At 43.2% G+C, this 14,787-nt stretch overlaps 1 protein-coding gene across 3 annotated transcripts in view; it reads right to left on the bottom strand.

Annotated features, from left to right (window-relative positions):
• Ash1l (ASH1 like histone lysine methyltransferase) overlaps positions 1-14,787 on the bottom strand; it is a 138,029-nt gene that overhangs the window by 20,723 nt on the left and 102,519 nt on the right. For all 3 annotated transcript variants that reach the window (XM_036190752.1, XM_036190750.1, XM_036190753.1), the window contains exons 13-16: positions 9,206-9,314; positions 8,373-8,537; positions 8,125-8,219; positions 516-670 (exon numbers count right to left, since the gene is read on the bottom strand). In XM_036190752.1, coding sequence (XP_036046645.1) covers positions 516-670; positions 8,125-8,219; positions 8,373-8,537; positions 9,206-9,314 — 524 coding nt within the window. The remainder of the gene's footprint in view (positions 1-515; positions 671-8,124; positions 8,220-8,372; positions 8,538-9,205; positions 9,315-14,787) is intronic.

Here is a 14,787-nt window from a genome sequence, read left to right as displayed (position 1 = left end):
AGTGAGCCACTATGTTTTCTAGGGTTCTAGGAAGTGAACCTGGGTCCCCTGGGAGCCAGTGCTCCCAACAAATTAGCCATCTCTCCAACTTTTTAAAAGAAATTAAGGGCTGGAGAGATGGCTCAGTGGTTAAGAGCACCAACTGCTGTCCTGAGTTCAATTCCCAGCAACTACATGGTGGCTCACAACCACTTGTAATGAGATCTGGTGCCCTCTTCTGGCCTGCAGGGATACATAATAAATAAATAAATTAAAACAAAAACGGGGGGAAAAAAAAGAAGAAATTAAAATGGTCATTTTTGGATAATTTCATAGAATTAAGAGTAAGTCTTCCCAGCTAGACAGTAGTGGTACAAGACTTTAATCCCAACAACTGGGAGGCAGAAGCAGGTAATCTCTGTGAGTTTGAGGCTAGCCAGGGCTACACAGAGACCCTGCCTCAATAACCAAAACAACAACAACAACAACAACAACAACAACAACAACAACAACCAGTAAGTCTTCCCATGCCTTACCAGACTTAATATTCCCATCATCTCTGCAGATGCCATTCCAACGGGTGTACAATGACGCTGAGTGGATGTCACGGGTGTGCTTTACTTCCTCCTGTTTCTGATGAATCTTTTCCCAGTTTCGGACCAAGAACACATGATGCTTTAATACAAAATTTCTGCAAGGGAAGAGAAGGTGTTCCTTACTAATCCAGTAAGAGTTTATTACATGTCCACTCTCCAATGCTGCTACGTGATATAGTAGGTGAACAGAACAGTGACTAGAGCTTTAGAGGTTTTAAAGACAATTACAGATACAGAACTGGGCGTTGGCAATTCACATTGGTCATCCGAGCACGCAGGAGGCTCAGACTTAAAAGCCTGCTTGGGCTACAAAGTGAGACTTGCAAAAAAAACAAACACCATTTTCCTATATTACCTGAAAACATCTGGCAAGGAAAGTAACCAGATCAGAAAGCAGAGGTTTATGGAATGTTTGTATAAATCTTGTTTTGTTTAGAGCCTTGAACTATTACAGTCTAAGCTGGACTCAAATCTTGTAACCTTCTAGTTTCAGGCTTTGAAGTCCTAAGAATACAGAAGTATACCAGAACATCTGGCTATTTATACAGATCAGGTGGTTTTGCTTGTTTATTCAAACCGGGCGTGATGGCGCACTCTCTTTCCCCAGCACTCAAGAGGCAGAGGCAGGCTAATCTCTGTGAATCTGAGGCCAGCCTGGTCTACAGATTGAGTTCCAGGACAGCCAGGGATATACAGAGAAACCCTGTCACAAAAACCAAAACTCATTTATTTGTAAATTTATTTTGAGACAGTCTCACTGTAGCTCTGGCTGATTTGAAACTCTCTACTCTGCCTCCCAAGTGCTGAGATTGAAGATGTGCATCACTATACCCAGCCTATTTATATTTTATTTGTTTGAATGTTTGGCCTGATGTTTAACGTGTGTGTGTGTGTGTGTGTGTGTGTGTGTGTGTGTGTGTGTGTATGTGTGTGTGTGTGTGTATGTATGTATGCAGTGATCATGGAGGTCTGAGGAGGGAATGGAAACAGAACTTTTGGAACTAAGATTACAGACAGTTGTGAGCCATTGCACAAGTGAAAGAAACCAAATCCTGGACCTCAGTAAAAACAACTGCTCTTCATCACTAGGCCACCTCTCTAACAACCTCCCTCCCTTATTTTTTATTTTTATTTTTTTCCGAGACAGAGTTTCTCTGTAGCTTTGGAGCCTGTCCTGGACTAGTTCTGTAGACCAGGCTGGTCTCGAACTCACAGAGATCCACCTGCCTCTGCCTCCCAAGTGCTGGGATTACAGGCTGCCGCCACCACCCAGCTCATTTTTATATTAAAAAAAAAAAAGATTTTTATGTGCGCATGTACAGGTGCCAAGGAGATTAGAAGAGGGCACTGAATAACCCAGAGGTTGAGTTATAGACAGTTGTGAGTCACTCAGGCTATGAGTTGGCCAACATCGGTGCTGAGAACTAAGCTCAGGTCCTCTGGAAAAGCAGTAAGTGCTCTTAACCACTAGCCATGCCTCTAGCCCTTAATATATTTATTATTATTATTATTATTATTATTATTATTATTATTATTTTGTGTGTGTATGCACATGATATGTGCAAGGTAGTGCAAGGGCCACAGTGAGCATGTGAAGGTCATAGGACAATTTTGTGAAGTCAGTTCTCTCCTTCCACTTTCATAAGGGTTCTGGGGCCTTTATCTCCTGAGCCATTTCAACTGCCCTGACTTTGAACTTTTCGTTTTTGTGACAGGGTCTCGCTGAGGAACAGCTCTGACTGTCCTGGAACTCGCTTTGTAGAACAGGCTGGCCTAGAACTCACAGAGATCTGCCTGTCATTGCCTGGCTGACTCTGAACTTTGTTGTGGGATAATCCTTTTGTACTGTGAAGATGTGTCTCTGCCAAGACACCTTCTGATTGGTTTAATAAAGAGCTGAGTGGCCAATAGCTAGGCAGGAGAGGACAGGCAGGACTTCCGGGGAGAGAAGAACTCTGGGAAGAAGAGAGGTGAGATATACCAGTGAGACCTGGAACAAGTTGGATGTACACTATGAAGGAAGGGTAATGAGCCACATGGCTGAATGTAAAGTAATACAGACAGGTTAATTGATCTTAGAAGAAGCCTAAGCTAAGGCAGAGCATTCATAAATAGTAAGATGTTTTGTGTCATCACTGGGAACCGGCACAGGAAAGATAGCTATGGAACTCTTTTGTTTGGTTTTTCAGACAGGGTTTCTCTGTAACAGCCCTGCCTGATCTGGATCTCACTCTGTAGACCAGGCTGCTCTGTAAACTCAGGGCATCAGGAACGTATTCTAACCCACCGAGCATGTTACTAGCTCTTTTCTTTCCTTTAGATAGGGACAGTTCTTATGAGAAGAAGCAAGTGTTCCTAACTGCTGAGCCATCTCTCTAGCCTCCCTCAAGGCTAGCTTTCATTCTTTCTTTTTGGAGACATACGCAGTTCTGGCTGGCCTTGAACTCAGAAATCTGCCTGGCTCTGCCGCCAGGATGCTGGCATTAAATGTGTATGGCCATGCCTGCCTCAAGCCTAATTTTTATTTGATTTATTTTTAAATTTTCATTTATTTGTTTGTGCTGTGTGTGACATACATGTACAGGTAACTATGGCAATCAGAAGAGGCAGAAGAGGATCTGTGGAAGCTGGAGTTACAGACAATCGTCAAATACTCTATTTATTTATTCATTCATTCATCTATTTTTTTTTTTTTTTTTCTTTTTCGAAACAGGGTTTCTTTGTGTAACATTGCACCTTTCCTGGATCTCACTCTGTAGGCCAGGCTGGCCTCGAACTCACAGAGATCCACCTATCTCTGCCTCCTGAGTGCTGGGATTAAAGGCGTGTACCACCGCCGCCCGGCTCAAACTTGTTTTATTGCTTCATTAGTATAAACAAAGCAGTGAATCTTCATGTTTCTGTCATAGATTCCTCTGGTAGCCTCATGAGATCTATAGAAGCTTTCTGTGAGTATTTACTTCCCAGGCCAGCCAAGTGGTGGAGGGTAAAAATGCATGTGAAGCAATGCTGACCTGAATTTGATCCCAGGTCCCACGTGGAAAGATAACAGAGTCCTGTTGTTGTCCTTGACATCTCCATGCTTGCCATGTTTGTGTGCTCCTGTGTGCACGCACGCACACATGCACGCATGTACTCACGCGTAGCATGTCACTCATGAAGGTGAGAAGATAATTTCTAAGGGTCAACCCTACCTTACTGAGATAGGGTCTTTCTTGATCTTTCTACTATTATGCTGTCTCTATCTGGTCCATGAGCTTCCATTTCACCATGGAAATGCTGTGGTTTGGGATGCTATTTGTGGAGGCTGGAGAGATGGCTCAGCAGTTAAGGGTACTGGCTACTCTTCCAGAGGTCCTGAGTTCAATTCTCAGCAACCACGTGGTGGCTCACAACCATCTGTAATGAGATCTGGTGCCCTCTTCTGGCCTGCAGTGATACATGCAGGTGGAACACTGTATACATAATAAATCTTAAAACAACAGATATATTGAATATAGGTTTCAGGGGCTTAGTGGTAGAGCATAGATATGCCTAGCGTATATGAGGCCCTGGTTTAAAACATCAAAATGATGACAGACATACAAATCAACGTTTTCCCTCTATATGTACTGGGGAACAAGTGATGGGCCTTCTACATGCTAGCAGTATATTTGACTATTGATCATTTATATTAATTAATTTATGTGTTTATTGATTTTTAGGTTCTCATTATGTCACTTTGGCTGGCTTATAGAGCAGGCTGGTCTAAAACTCACAGAGATCAGCTTCTGAGCCTCTACCTTTAATGATGAGTGCTGGCATTAAAGGCATGCACCATTATGCCCAGTTGCTATACTAATTCTTTTTTTTTTCTTTTCATTAAATTATGTTTATGTGTGTGGGTGTTTTCCCTGCATGGATGTCTGTGCATGCCAGAAGGTGTCAGATCTCTTGGAACTGGAGTTATAGACAGTTGTGAGCCACCATTTGGGTGTCAGGAATTGAATCTGGGTCCTCTGGAAGAGCAGTAAGTGCTCTTAACCACTGAGCCATCTCTCCAGTCCCCTATATTCTTTTTGAGATAGGATGTGGTGGGCTGAAAGAAAATGGCCAAAGGGAGTGGCACTTAGGAGGTGTGTCTTTGTTGAGTAGGTGTGGCCCTGCTGGAGGAAGTGTGTCACTAAGACAGTGGGCTTTGAGGTCTCCTATGCTTGAACTACTCCCAGTGAGACAGGTTATTTCTGTTGCCCATGAGTCAAGATGTAGGGTTCTCAGCTCCTTCTCCATCATCATGTCTGCCTACAAACCACCATGTCCTATCATGATGATAATGGACTAAACCTCTGAAACTGAAAGCCAGCCCAATTCATTGCTTTCCTTATAAAGAGTTGCTGTGGTCATGGTGTCTCTTCACAGCAATAGAAACCCTAACTAAGACAGAAGTTGGTACCAGGGACTGGGTACTGCTGTGATAGGCCTGACCATGTGTTTGTCTTTGGAGGACTTTGGACTTTGGTACTTTGTGGCTTACTGAGCCTTTCCAGTAAGAGCATGGAAGACAATGGTGCTGAGAATGATTTGAACTGTGGGGATCAAGGTTTCAGAGAAGAGCATCAACTGTGGCCTACAGATCTGTTCTTGTGATATTTTGGGCAAAAATGTGCTATTTTGTCTGAAAAGTCTGTCTGAGGCTAATGTGAAGAGGAAATCTCCAAACAGTCTAGTAGATTCTATTGTGTGGTTATCAGGGGTAACTCTAATGAAGATTTATAATGACAAGGAGCAAGCTGAGTAAATAATAGCACGGCATTGGTGGTATAGTGGTGAGCACGGCTGCCTTCCAAGCTGAGCAAATAAAAATAAAAATGTATAGATTGAGAAAAGGGGCACCAGGAAGTGGAACAGAGCTAAATACCCTGTTCAGGGAGAGAAGGAAATAAACAGAGTAAGAAATGGAATAAGCCGAGCGGCGGTGGCGCACGCCTTTAGTCCTAGAGCTCATAAGGCAGAAGCAGGCAATCTCTGTGAGTTCAGGGCCAGCCTGGGCTACAGAGTGAGTTCCAGGAAAGGCATAAAGCTACACAGAGAAACCTTGTCTTGAAAAAACCAAAACAAGCAAACAAACAAACAAACAAACAGAATAAAGGGAGTGGTGATCTCAGGGAAGGAGCCTACCCAGCTAAGTTTCTAACCCGTGAAAAGGAATTAAAAAAAGCTTACAACCCAGTGTGGTGGTGAACATCTTTAATCCCAGCACTCAAGGCAGAGGCTTGCAGATCTCTGAGTTTAGGCTAGCCTGGTCTACAGAGCAAGTTCACAGACAGCTAAGCTTAGGCAGTGAAAGTAACAATCAAAAACAGAAAAGCCAGTGAAGATGTAATCGAACAAGGGATAGTGAGCCATATTCCAGCCCCAGAAATACAAGCCATATTTCAACCCCAGAGTGCAGAACTTGGCCACTTCGGCCATGTAGTTCTGACTTTAGAATTAATGGGTTATGGAATTTGCCTCTGAATCTAAGGAAAGCCAATAAGGCCAGGCTTGTGTCAGGGGTATCCCTGAATGGAGGCCTAGAGAGGCCATATCATGAAGCTATGAAGGTGAAGTCTGGACTGCCTTGGAGACTCTAACATGTTAAAGATGCCAGAGACATGGGATATCTGCATGAATCTCATGCAGTAGATGTTTATTAAATGCTGCCACTTATACAACTTTGGGTAACCAATCTTCCCTCTCTTGCCTGTTTCCTCCTCTGAGGAAGAATAATTCCACGATAGTCCCCAGCTGGCATTGTTTTAGGCTTCTGTGTGGTGGTTTGAAAGAAAATGGCCCCCAAAAGGAGTGGCACTATTCAGGGATGTCGCTTTGTTGGAGTAGGTGTGACCTTGTTGGAGGAAGTGTGTCACTGAGCGAGTGGGCTTTGAGGTCTCATATATACTCAAGTCACACCCAAGGAGATCAACCACTTCCTGTTGCCTGTAAGATGTAGGATCCTCAGCTACTTCTCCAGTATCATGTCTGCCTGCACAGCACCATGTCCCACCATGATGATAATGGACTGAAGCTCTGAAAGTGTAAGCCGCCACCTCAACTAAACGTTTTCCTTCCTGTGAGTTGACATGGCATGTTGGCTCTTGACAGCAGTAGAAACCCTGACTAAGACATTGTCACTATGATCCAGCATCAGGACCAGAAACAACCTGGGGAGAAAAGGGCTTATTTGGCTTACAGGTTACAGTCCATCAACAGGGGAAGCCATGGAGGAATGCTGCTCACTGGCTTGCTCCCCATGGCTCACTCATCCTGCTTTCTTATACAAGTCAGGACCACCTGCTCAAGGGTGGCACCACCCCAATTAAATGTTTTCCTTTATAAGAGTTGTTGTGGGGGCGGGAGAGGTTAAGAGCGCTGACTGCTCTTCCAGAGGTTCTGAGCTCAATTTCCAACAACCACATGGTGGCTCACAACCATCTGTAATGAGATCTGGTGCCTTCTTCTGGTCTGTAGTCATACATGCTGTATACATAATAAATCAATCAATCTAAAAAAGAGTTGTTGTGGTCATGGTGTTTCTTCATAGCAATAGAAACCCTAACTAAGACACAGGGTTTCTTTGGGCAGCCCTGGCTGTCATGGAATGTGCTCTGTAGAACAGGATGGCCTTGAACTCAGAAATCTGCTTGCCTCTGCCTCCCAATTGCTGGGATTAGAGGCTATACCACCACCACCTGGCCTCCCTATATTCTTTTTTTTAAATTATTTTTTTAAAAATATTTTTATTTTATTATGTATACAGTGTTTTGCCTGAAGGTCAGAAGAGGGCACCAGTTCTTATTATAGATGATTGTGAGCCACCATGTGGTTGCTGAGAATTGACTTCAGGACCTCTGGAAGAGCAGCCAGTGCTCTTAACCTCTGAGCCATTTCTCCAGCCCCCCTATATTAATTCCTAATGGATAGTATTATATAGTAATTGGTCTAACAACTATAGTAATAATTATGCAGTGATAAATAATATTGTGAGATGTTTATAATACCAGTAACATAAAATACAAATATTTTTGAATATTGGTAATGAAGTCATGGATATTGCTAATTTTTTTTTCTTCTTTTCATTTAGTGAGGATCTCATGTAGCCCAGACTGGCCCTGATCTCAATATAGCCAAGGATTGCTTTGAACTCCTCTGTTTCTGCCTTAATCACCCAAGTGCGGGGATAACAGGCACGCACCACCATGCTTGGCTTAAGTTTCTCTTTAACACATACAGCTGGGTACGGTGCCACACGCCTTTAATCTCAGCACTTGGTGGCAGAGGCAGGTAGTTCTCTGAGTTTGAGGAAATCCTGCTCTACATAGTGAATTCTAGGCCAGTCAGGGCTACACAGTGAGACTCTGTATAAAAACAAAAACAAAAGCACACACAACTTTGTCTATAGTTGAATTAAGACCTCGCGTAAAAAACAGACCAACTTCATGAAGTTTAAATATTTTAAGTTGACAAGCAAGTCATATAAAAACCTTTTAAAGTTATTTAAAAAGAACTCAATATTAAAAACCCTTTTTACCTCTCTCTATTGGACATTGGCTTCATCTGTAATTGTGGAGTCAATCTTGTTGGGGTATTGATGTTCTCGCTGGGCTCTTCAGAGGGATGGCCTCTCTAAAAATTCATGTGGGTGAGAGCACAAGGAAAAAGAAGAATAAATCATCTATCACCTCTAAAATTGTAAAGCCAATGTCAAGATGCAACCATGTGGTGACTTGAAGGGGACTGAGAGCAGCCGTGAGGGACACCCATGAGATCATGACTCACCCTTTTCTTCAGCTTGTGTTTAGACTTCCGCTTCTCTTTTGACCGTCCGGACTTTTTATGTGTACTCATAGGCTGGCTGCTTTTATGGTTAGTGAGTCCATTCATCCTCTGACTTTTGCCTCCAATGATTCCTCGACACTTCTCAAAACCACATTTACAAAGTTGCTGTAAGGAAAGTAATTATTTTTAATCCTGTACATATCTCTTTCATAAGTTCAAAAAGGGTGCCTGAGAAGCTGTATCCCTGAAGTTTTAAGCCTGAATCAAGGACTGTAAATGCAAATAAGCAAATGAGGAACTGAAATATATTCTACTGGTCCATCCCTAGCATCTTAGCATTTGGGAGATGGAGGCAGGAAGATCTGGAGTTTACCCTACAACACAGCATATCTGCGGGAAGCATGACTCAAATGAACCAAAATGAAGGAAGAGGAAAGGGAGGGAAGTGACTGATACTACCATTGCAGTATGACACACACCTATAATCTTGGCACTCTACAGGTAAATCAGAACACCCAAGCTACAAATTAACTTTGGGGATCAGCCTGGGATACCTCAGACCCTGTTACAAACCAACCAGCCAACCAGCCAAAGCAAGCATAAGTCCTGGGCACAGTGGCACACACGGCAATCCCAGCACTTGGAAGGCAGAAGGACTGCTTCGAGTTCAGAACCTGCCTGGTCTGCAGAGTGAGTTCTAGGCTTGCCAGGGCTATGAAGCAAGCCCCATCTCAAAAAGTGACACCAGAGCAAGACAAGACTGGAGAGCAGCAGCAGGCGCCGTGGTCTTCGCAGCTCTGCGGGAGTGAAGTCTTCCGGGTTTAAGCCCTCACCTGCTTCTCCACGTTGAAGGAGTGAAAGTTGTAGTCGTAGGTGAGCTCGGCCCCAGCCGGCACGTCCTTGAGTGCGTACAGTCCAATTCGGTACACCCCGTTAACAGACCTGTTTAGAAAATAACAACATCAACAGTTGGGATTGCTTTTGTTGTTTTTTGTTCTCGAGACAGGGTTTCTCTGTGTAGTTTTGCGCCTTTCCTGGAACTCACTTGGTAGCCCAGGCTGGCCTCGAACTCACAGAGATCCGCCTGCCTCTGCCTCCCGAGTGCTGGGATTAAAGGCGTGTGCCAACACCACCCAGCTGTTCTTTTCCTTTTATTTCCTTTTATTTTACCAGAGTCATCTGCCATCATGTCTTTAATTCCAGCACTCAGGAGCAGAGGCAAGCAGATCTGAGTTCTAGACCAACATGGTCTACAGAGTGAGTTCCAGAACAGCCAAAGCTATGTATGAAAAATCCCTACCCAGTCCCCGTACCTTGACAAAAAGAAGTATCACTGTGTAGCCCCAGCTGGCCTGGAACTCACTCTGTAGACCAGGCTGGCCTCAAACTCAAAGAGATCTGCCAGTCTTAGCCTTAAGTGCCTAGATTAAAGATGTACAGGACCAAGCAGCTTATCATCATCACCTGGCATGGTCTCAAGTAGTAACTTACGTTGACTTCAAACTCACTAGGTAACCAAGAATGACCTTGAACTTTTGAGCCTCCTGATTCCACCTTCTGGGTGCTACGATTACAGGCCCATGTTACTACACAGGATTTATGAGGTGTTGGTGACTGAACCCAGCCAGGCCTCTTGTGCATGGTAAGCAGTCACTCTTTCAGCTGAGCTATATCCCAGCCCCTTATTTACATAGCCTCAAATTCATGCTGACCTATCCTCTTGCTTCAGCCTCCCCAGTAGTGAGATTACAGACAAGCTTTACTGTGTTTGGTCTTAGAGAGAGGATCCCTTTTCCCCCTGACCACCCCTAGCAAGATCTTTTTTGTAGCCCTAGCTTCCCTGAACTCTTTCGGTAGACACAAATATCCTCCTGTCTTTGCCTCTTGAGTTCTAGGATAAAAGGTGAGTACCACCATGAACACTGAAGAGTTCATGCCAAACAAGGACTACACAGTGAGATGCTATCTCAATCAGTCAATCAATCAAACAAACAAGCAAACAAACAAATAAACAACCTCAACCAAGCACTGCCCCAAGAACAAAGAGTGGTAGCACTTGCTAATAATTTCATTATTCTGTGGCAAAGTATGATGCTCAGGAGTACAAAGCCAGCCTTGCTTACACAGAAAGTTTGAGGTCCACCTGGGCTAAATGAGACCCTGCTTTGAAAAAAATAAGAGAATTGCCTAGTACAGTTGAAGTTCCAGGTTCAATCCCTAGGAAACAAAACAAACCTACACAATACAAAACTAAAACAAAAAAATCCAAACAATCAAATCCTTCCCTGTGCTACAAATCTCGAGCATATCCTTTGCTGCTTTTTTTCTTTTTTTTTTTTTTTTTTTTTGGTTTTTTGAGACAGGGTTTCTCCGTGTACCTTTGCGCCTTTTCCTGGAACTCACTTGGTAGCCCAGGCTGGCCTCGAACTCACAGAGATCCACCTGGCTCTGCCTCCCAAGTGCTGGGATTAAAGGCGTGCGCCACCACTGCCCGGCTTCCTTCGCTGAATTCTTACAGATGTGTTTAATCTCTCAGGAAGCCCCTAAGTCAGTACCCAGCCCCCAAAGATCTTTATTTTTCTCATCTTTACCATTGTGTATTAGTTTTGTCTATTTTGCACTTCAAATAAATGGAATCAGATAATATAATCTATACTTAAAAAAAAAGATTCATTTTTATTTTTTGTGTATGAATGTTGTAACTATATGTCTGTGCACCATGTGCATGCCTGGTGCTGTGGAGGTCAGATTAGAGACTATATGCCCTGGAACTGGAGTTACAGATGGTTGTGAGCCACCATGTGGGTGTTAGGAATTAAACTGAGGTCCTCTGCAAGAGTAGCAAGTGCTCTTAAACACTGTGTTAGCTCTCCAGCCTTTAAAAAAAAAAACCGTTAAACTGCCGGGCAGTGGTGGCGCATGCCTTTAATCCCAGCACTTGGGAGACAGAGACAGGCAGATCTCTGTGAGTTCGAGGCCGGCCTGGTCTACAAAGCAAGTTCCAGGAAAGGCTTCAAAGCTACACAGAGAAACCTCATCTCAAAAAACCAAAAAAAAAAAAAACACAACCCCCCCCCCCCAAAAAAAAAAGTTAAACTGATGTATAAGTGTATATCTCTGTGGTAGGGGTGTATGCCATGTGTGTGTGTATGTAGGTACCTGCAGAAGCCAGAACACAGCATAACATTCACAAGAGCTGGTATCACAGCTAGTTCTAAGTTGCCCTACATGGGTACTAGAAACTAAACTCAGTTCCCTTTAAGAGCAACAAGTACTCTTAATGGTTGAGCCATCTACTCAGCCTTTGTGGATTTTATTTTTTCCTTCTTCAATACAGGTTTTCTCTGTGGAGTCCTGGCTGTCCTGGAATGCACTGCCAGGCTGAGCCCTTGTTCTTTTTGATTGTTTGATACAGGACCTCCCTGTGTAGCTATGGCTGGCCTCCAACACAGTGATCCACCTGCCTCTACCTGGTTAAAAGTGCATGCTACCACTCCCAGCAGTGTTTGGTTAATATACAAATCTTTCAGGGCAGATGTGATGCTGCCTCCCTGAACCTCAGTACCTTGGAGTCTAAAGTGGAAACATCTTGATTTTCAGATTAGCCTAAGAGAGTGAGACTCTTGCAAAAAGAAGAGAAAACACAAAAGTTCTACGTGTAGATTCTTGTACATGTCTTCCACTCCCCTTTAATTTTACTTTTCATTACTTAAATCCACAAGGGGTACAGCATCATTAATTCTGCATTCAATGGCCTCTGGGGGAAGGTCAATTCAGAATTTGGCAGGAACTATACTACTGTTTCCATGGTTCCAAATTACCCTGTCCCAGGTTCTTCTGCTGTTGTTCGATTGACTGACAAAAAGTTTGGAGTCACTGTGAACCTGAGGCTAGCCGGGTCCATAGCTTAAGTTCCAGGACTTCAGGGCTATGTCAAGAGACCATGTCTCAAAAAAAAAAAAAAAAAAAAAAAAAAAAAAAAAAAGGCAGGTGTTTTTTATGGCTCTGAGATCCTGTTTAAAGCTATAGCCTAAGTTATATTTGCCTTTTGGAAGTCTTGTTCTCAAGGTGTCAAGACTGGTCAAAGAGCTAGACATGTCTTGAACAGATCTAGTAATTTTTCAAGGATATATATATAAATTATGTATACAGTCAGTGTTCTGCCTACATGCCATGGGAATTGAACTCAGGACCTCTGGAAGAGCAGCCACTGTTTTTAACCTCTGAGCCATCTCTCCAGCCCCTATCAAGGGCATACTCTTATACCAGGAATAGGATGGGGTTGCTGGGTTTTTAGTAGGCAATGATATGCTTTTAAGGAAGTTAGACAAATTCACATTTCACCAGCACTTAAACATGATTCCTATTGCTCTAACCTTTTTTTTTATTAGATTGGTTCTTATTCTGTGCACCAGGATGGCTTAGAACTTACAGAGATTCATCCACCTCTGCCTCCTGAGTTCTGGGATTAAAGGCATGTGCCTCCTTGTCTGGCTTGCTTCTACACTATTTTGTGAACATTTTGTATTGGCAGTTCTTTTGATTTTTTTTTTTTTTTTTTTTTTTTTTTTTTTTTTTTTTTTTGGTTTTTCGAGACAGGGTTTCTCTGTAGCTTTGGTGCCTGTCCTGGGCTAGCTCTGTAGCCCAGGCTGGCCTCGAACTCACAGAGATCCACCTGCCTCTGCCTCCCGAGTGCTGGGATTACAGGCGTGCGCCACCACCTCCCGGCTGTTATTTACTTATCATTGTTTTGTGTGTATCTATCTGCAGATGCTTATGTGCCACAAATCATATGTTGACATCAGGGGTCAGCTAGTGAGAGTCAGTTCTCTACATTCATCATGTGTGTACCAGGGATCAAAATCAGTTCTTAGGCTTAGCAATACTCACCTTTATGTGTTGGTTTAGGCTTAAGTATTTGCTTTTGTGTGTGAAGTCCAGAAGCTGACATCTTTTAAGTTGGAACTCACTGACCTAACCAGTGAGCCACAAGCCAGTAAGCAGCACTCCTCCAGGGCCTCTGCATCAGCTCTGCCTCCAGGTCCCTGCCCTGTCTGAGTGCCTGTCCTCACTGCTTTTGATGATGAAGAGTGATGTAAGTGAACTGTTATGTGCAACTGTGAATGAAATAAACCCTCTCCACCCCAAGTTGCTTTTGGTCATGGCGTTTCATCAAAGCAACAGCAGCTCTAACTAGGACAGGGGTGAGATCAAACAGGGTTGTCTTAGTGTACCTGAGATAAGTACTGTTACTGAGGATGATTAGAAATAAATCCATCCCACTCTTGAATGTCTGAGACAGTCTTATTACATAGGCCAGTCTGGCTTCAGAATCATGGTGGTCCTTCTGTCTCAAAGTCTGATTATAGATGTGTGTCATCATGCTTGGCTTCAGAAATACTAATTTATCAAGCTGAAAAAAAAAATCAGTTTGAAAATAGCATGGTCAATCCTTTTTGAGGTATTGCACTTACCATCTGAACCTACTCTAAGTCCAAGAAAATATCCTGTGCTATCTTTCTGGAAACTTACTGTCACATGTGGCTTAGGATTGAAAAACTACCCTTACTGAAAAGCAGCATTGCCATGAACCAGGTAGGTCTATCAAACTCTGCCTGGAATCTATGTATTTATTCTCTAGTCCAAGCAAGGGATATCTGTTTACTATTTTACCTAGGAACCTTTATATTAAGGCTTGAAATTTGGTAAGACAAGTCCTTACATTTTCTTCATTAGCTTACCACTGCTTTCTTCTGTATTTTCCCTATCTGAATTCCATGTGACTTACCATTTTGTGATTTGAAGACAGGGTTCTTTTTAAAGAATTCATTTTGTTTGTTGTGTGTGTGGGTGTTTCGCTGCAGGCATAGCTGTGCACCACATGCATGTCTGCTGTCTGCACAAGTTGGAAGCAGGCGTCAGATCCCTTGGGACTAGAGTTACAGATAACTGTGATATACCATACAGATGCTGGGACTCAAACCCCAGTCATCTGGAAGAGCAGCCAATGCTCTTAAGTACTGAGCCGTCTCTTCAGACCCATGGCTTTCAACTCTCAAGCCCTGTCTCTTCTTTTTTTTTTTCTTTTCTTACTGTCTGGCCCCTGTCTCTTCTTGTCAGTGCTGGGATTAAAGGCATGTACTACTATGCCCAGACGAGTTATATAAATGTTAGCAATGGGCTTGTCAATTTCCACAATTGATTTATATTGGAATTTATAGGTCTACTCGATGGGTCTACTGACATTAAAATTTTTTTTTATTATTAAAAAGCATTTTTTGCCGAGTAGCAGTGGCACACGCCCTTAGTCCTAGCACTCGAGAGGCAGAGGTAGGTGGATCTACATGAGTTCAAGGCCCTGATTTACAGAGTTCCACGACAGCCAGGGTTGTTACACAGAGAAACTCTGTCTTGA

Source organism: Onychomys torridus, chromosome 6 (genome assembly GCF_903995425.1).
Source record: "Onychomys torridus chromosome 6, mOncTor1.1, whole genome shotgun sequence".
NCBI lineage: Eukaryota > Metazoa > Chordata > Mammalia > Rodentia > Cricetidae > Onychomys > Onychomys torridus.
This window is presented reverse-complemented; position numbering and strand designations above follow the sequence as displayed.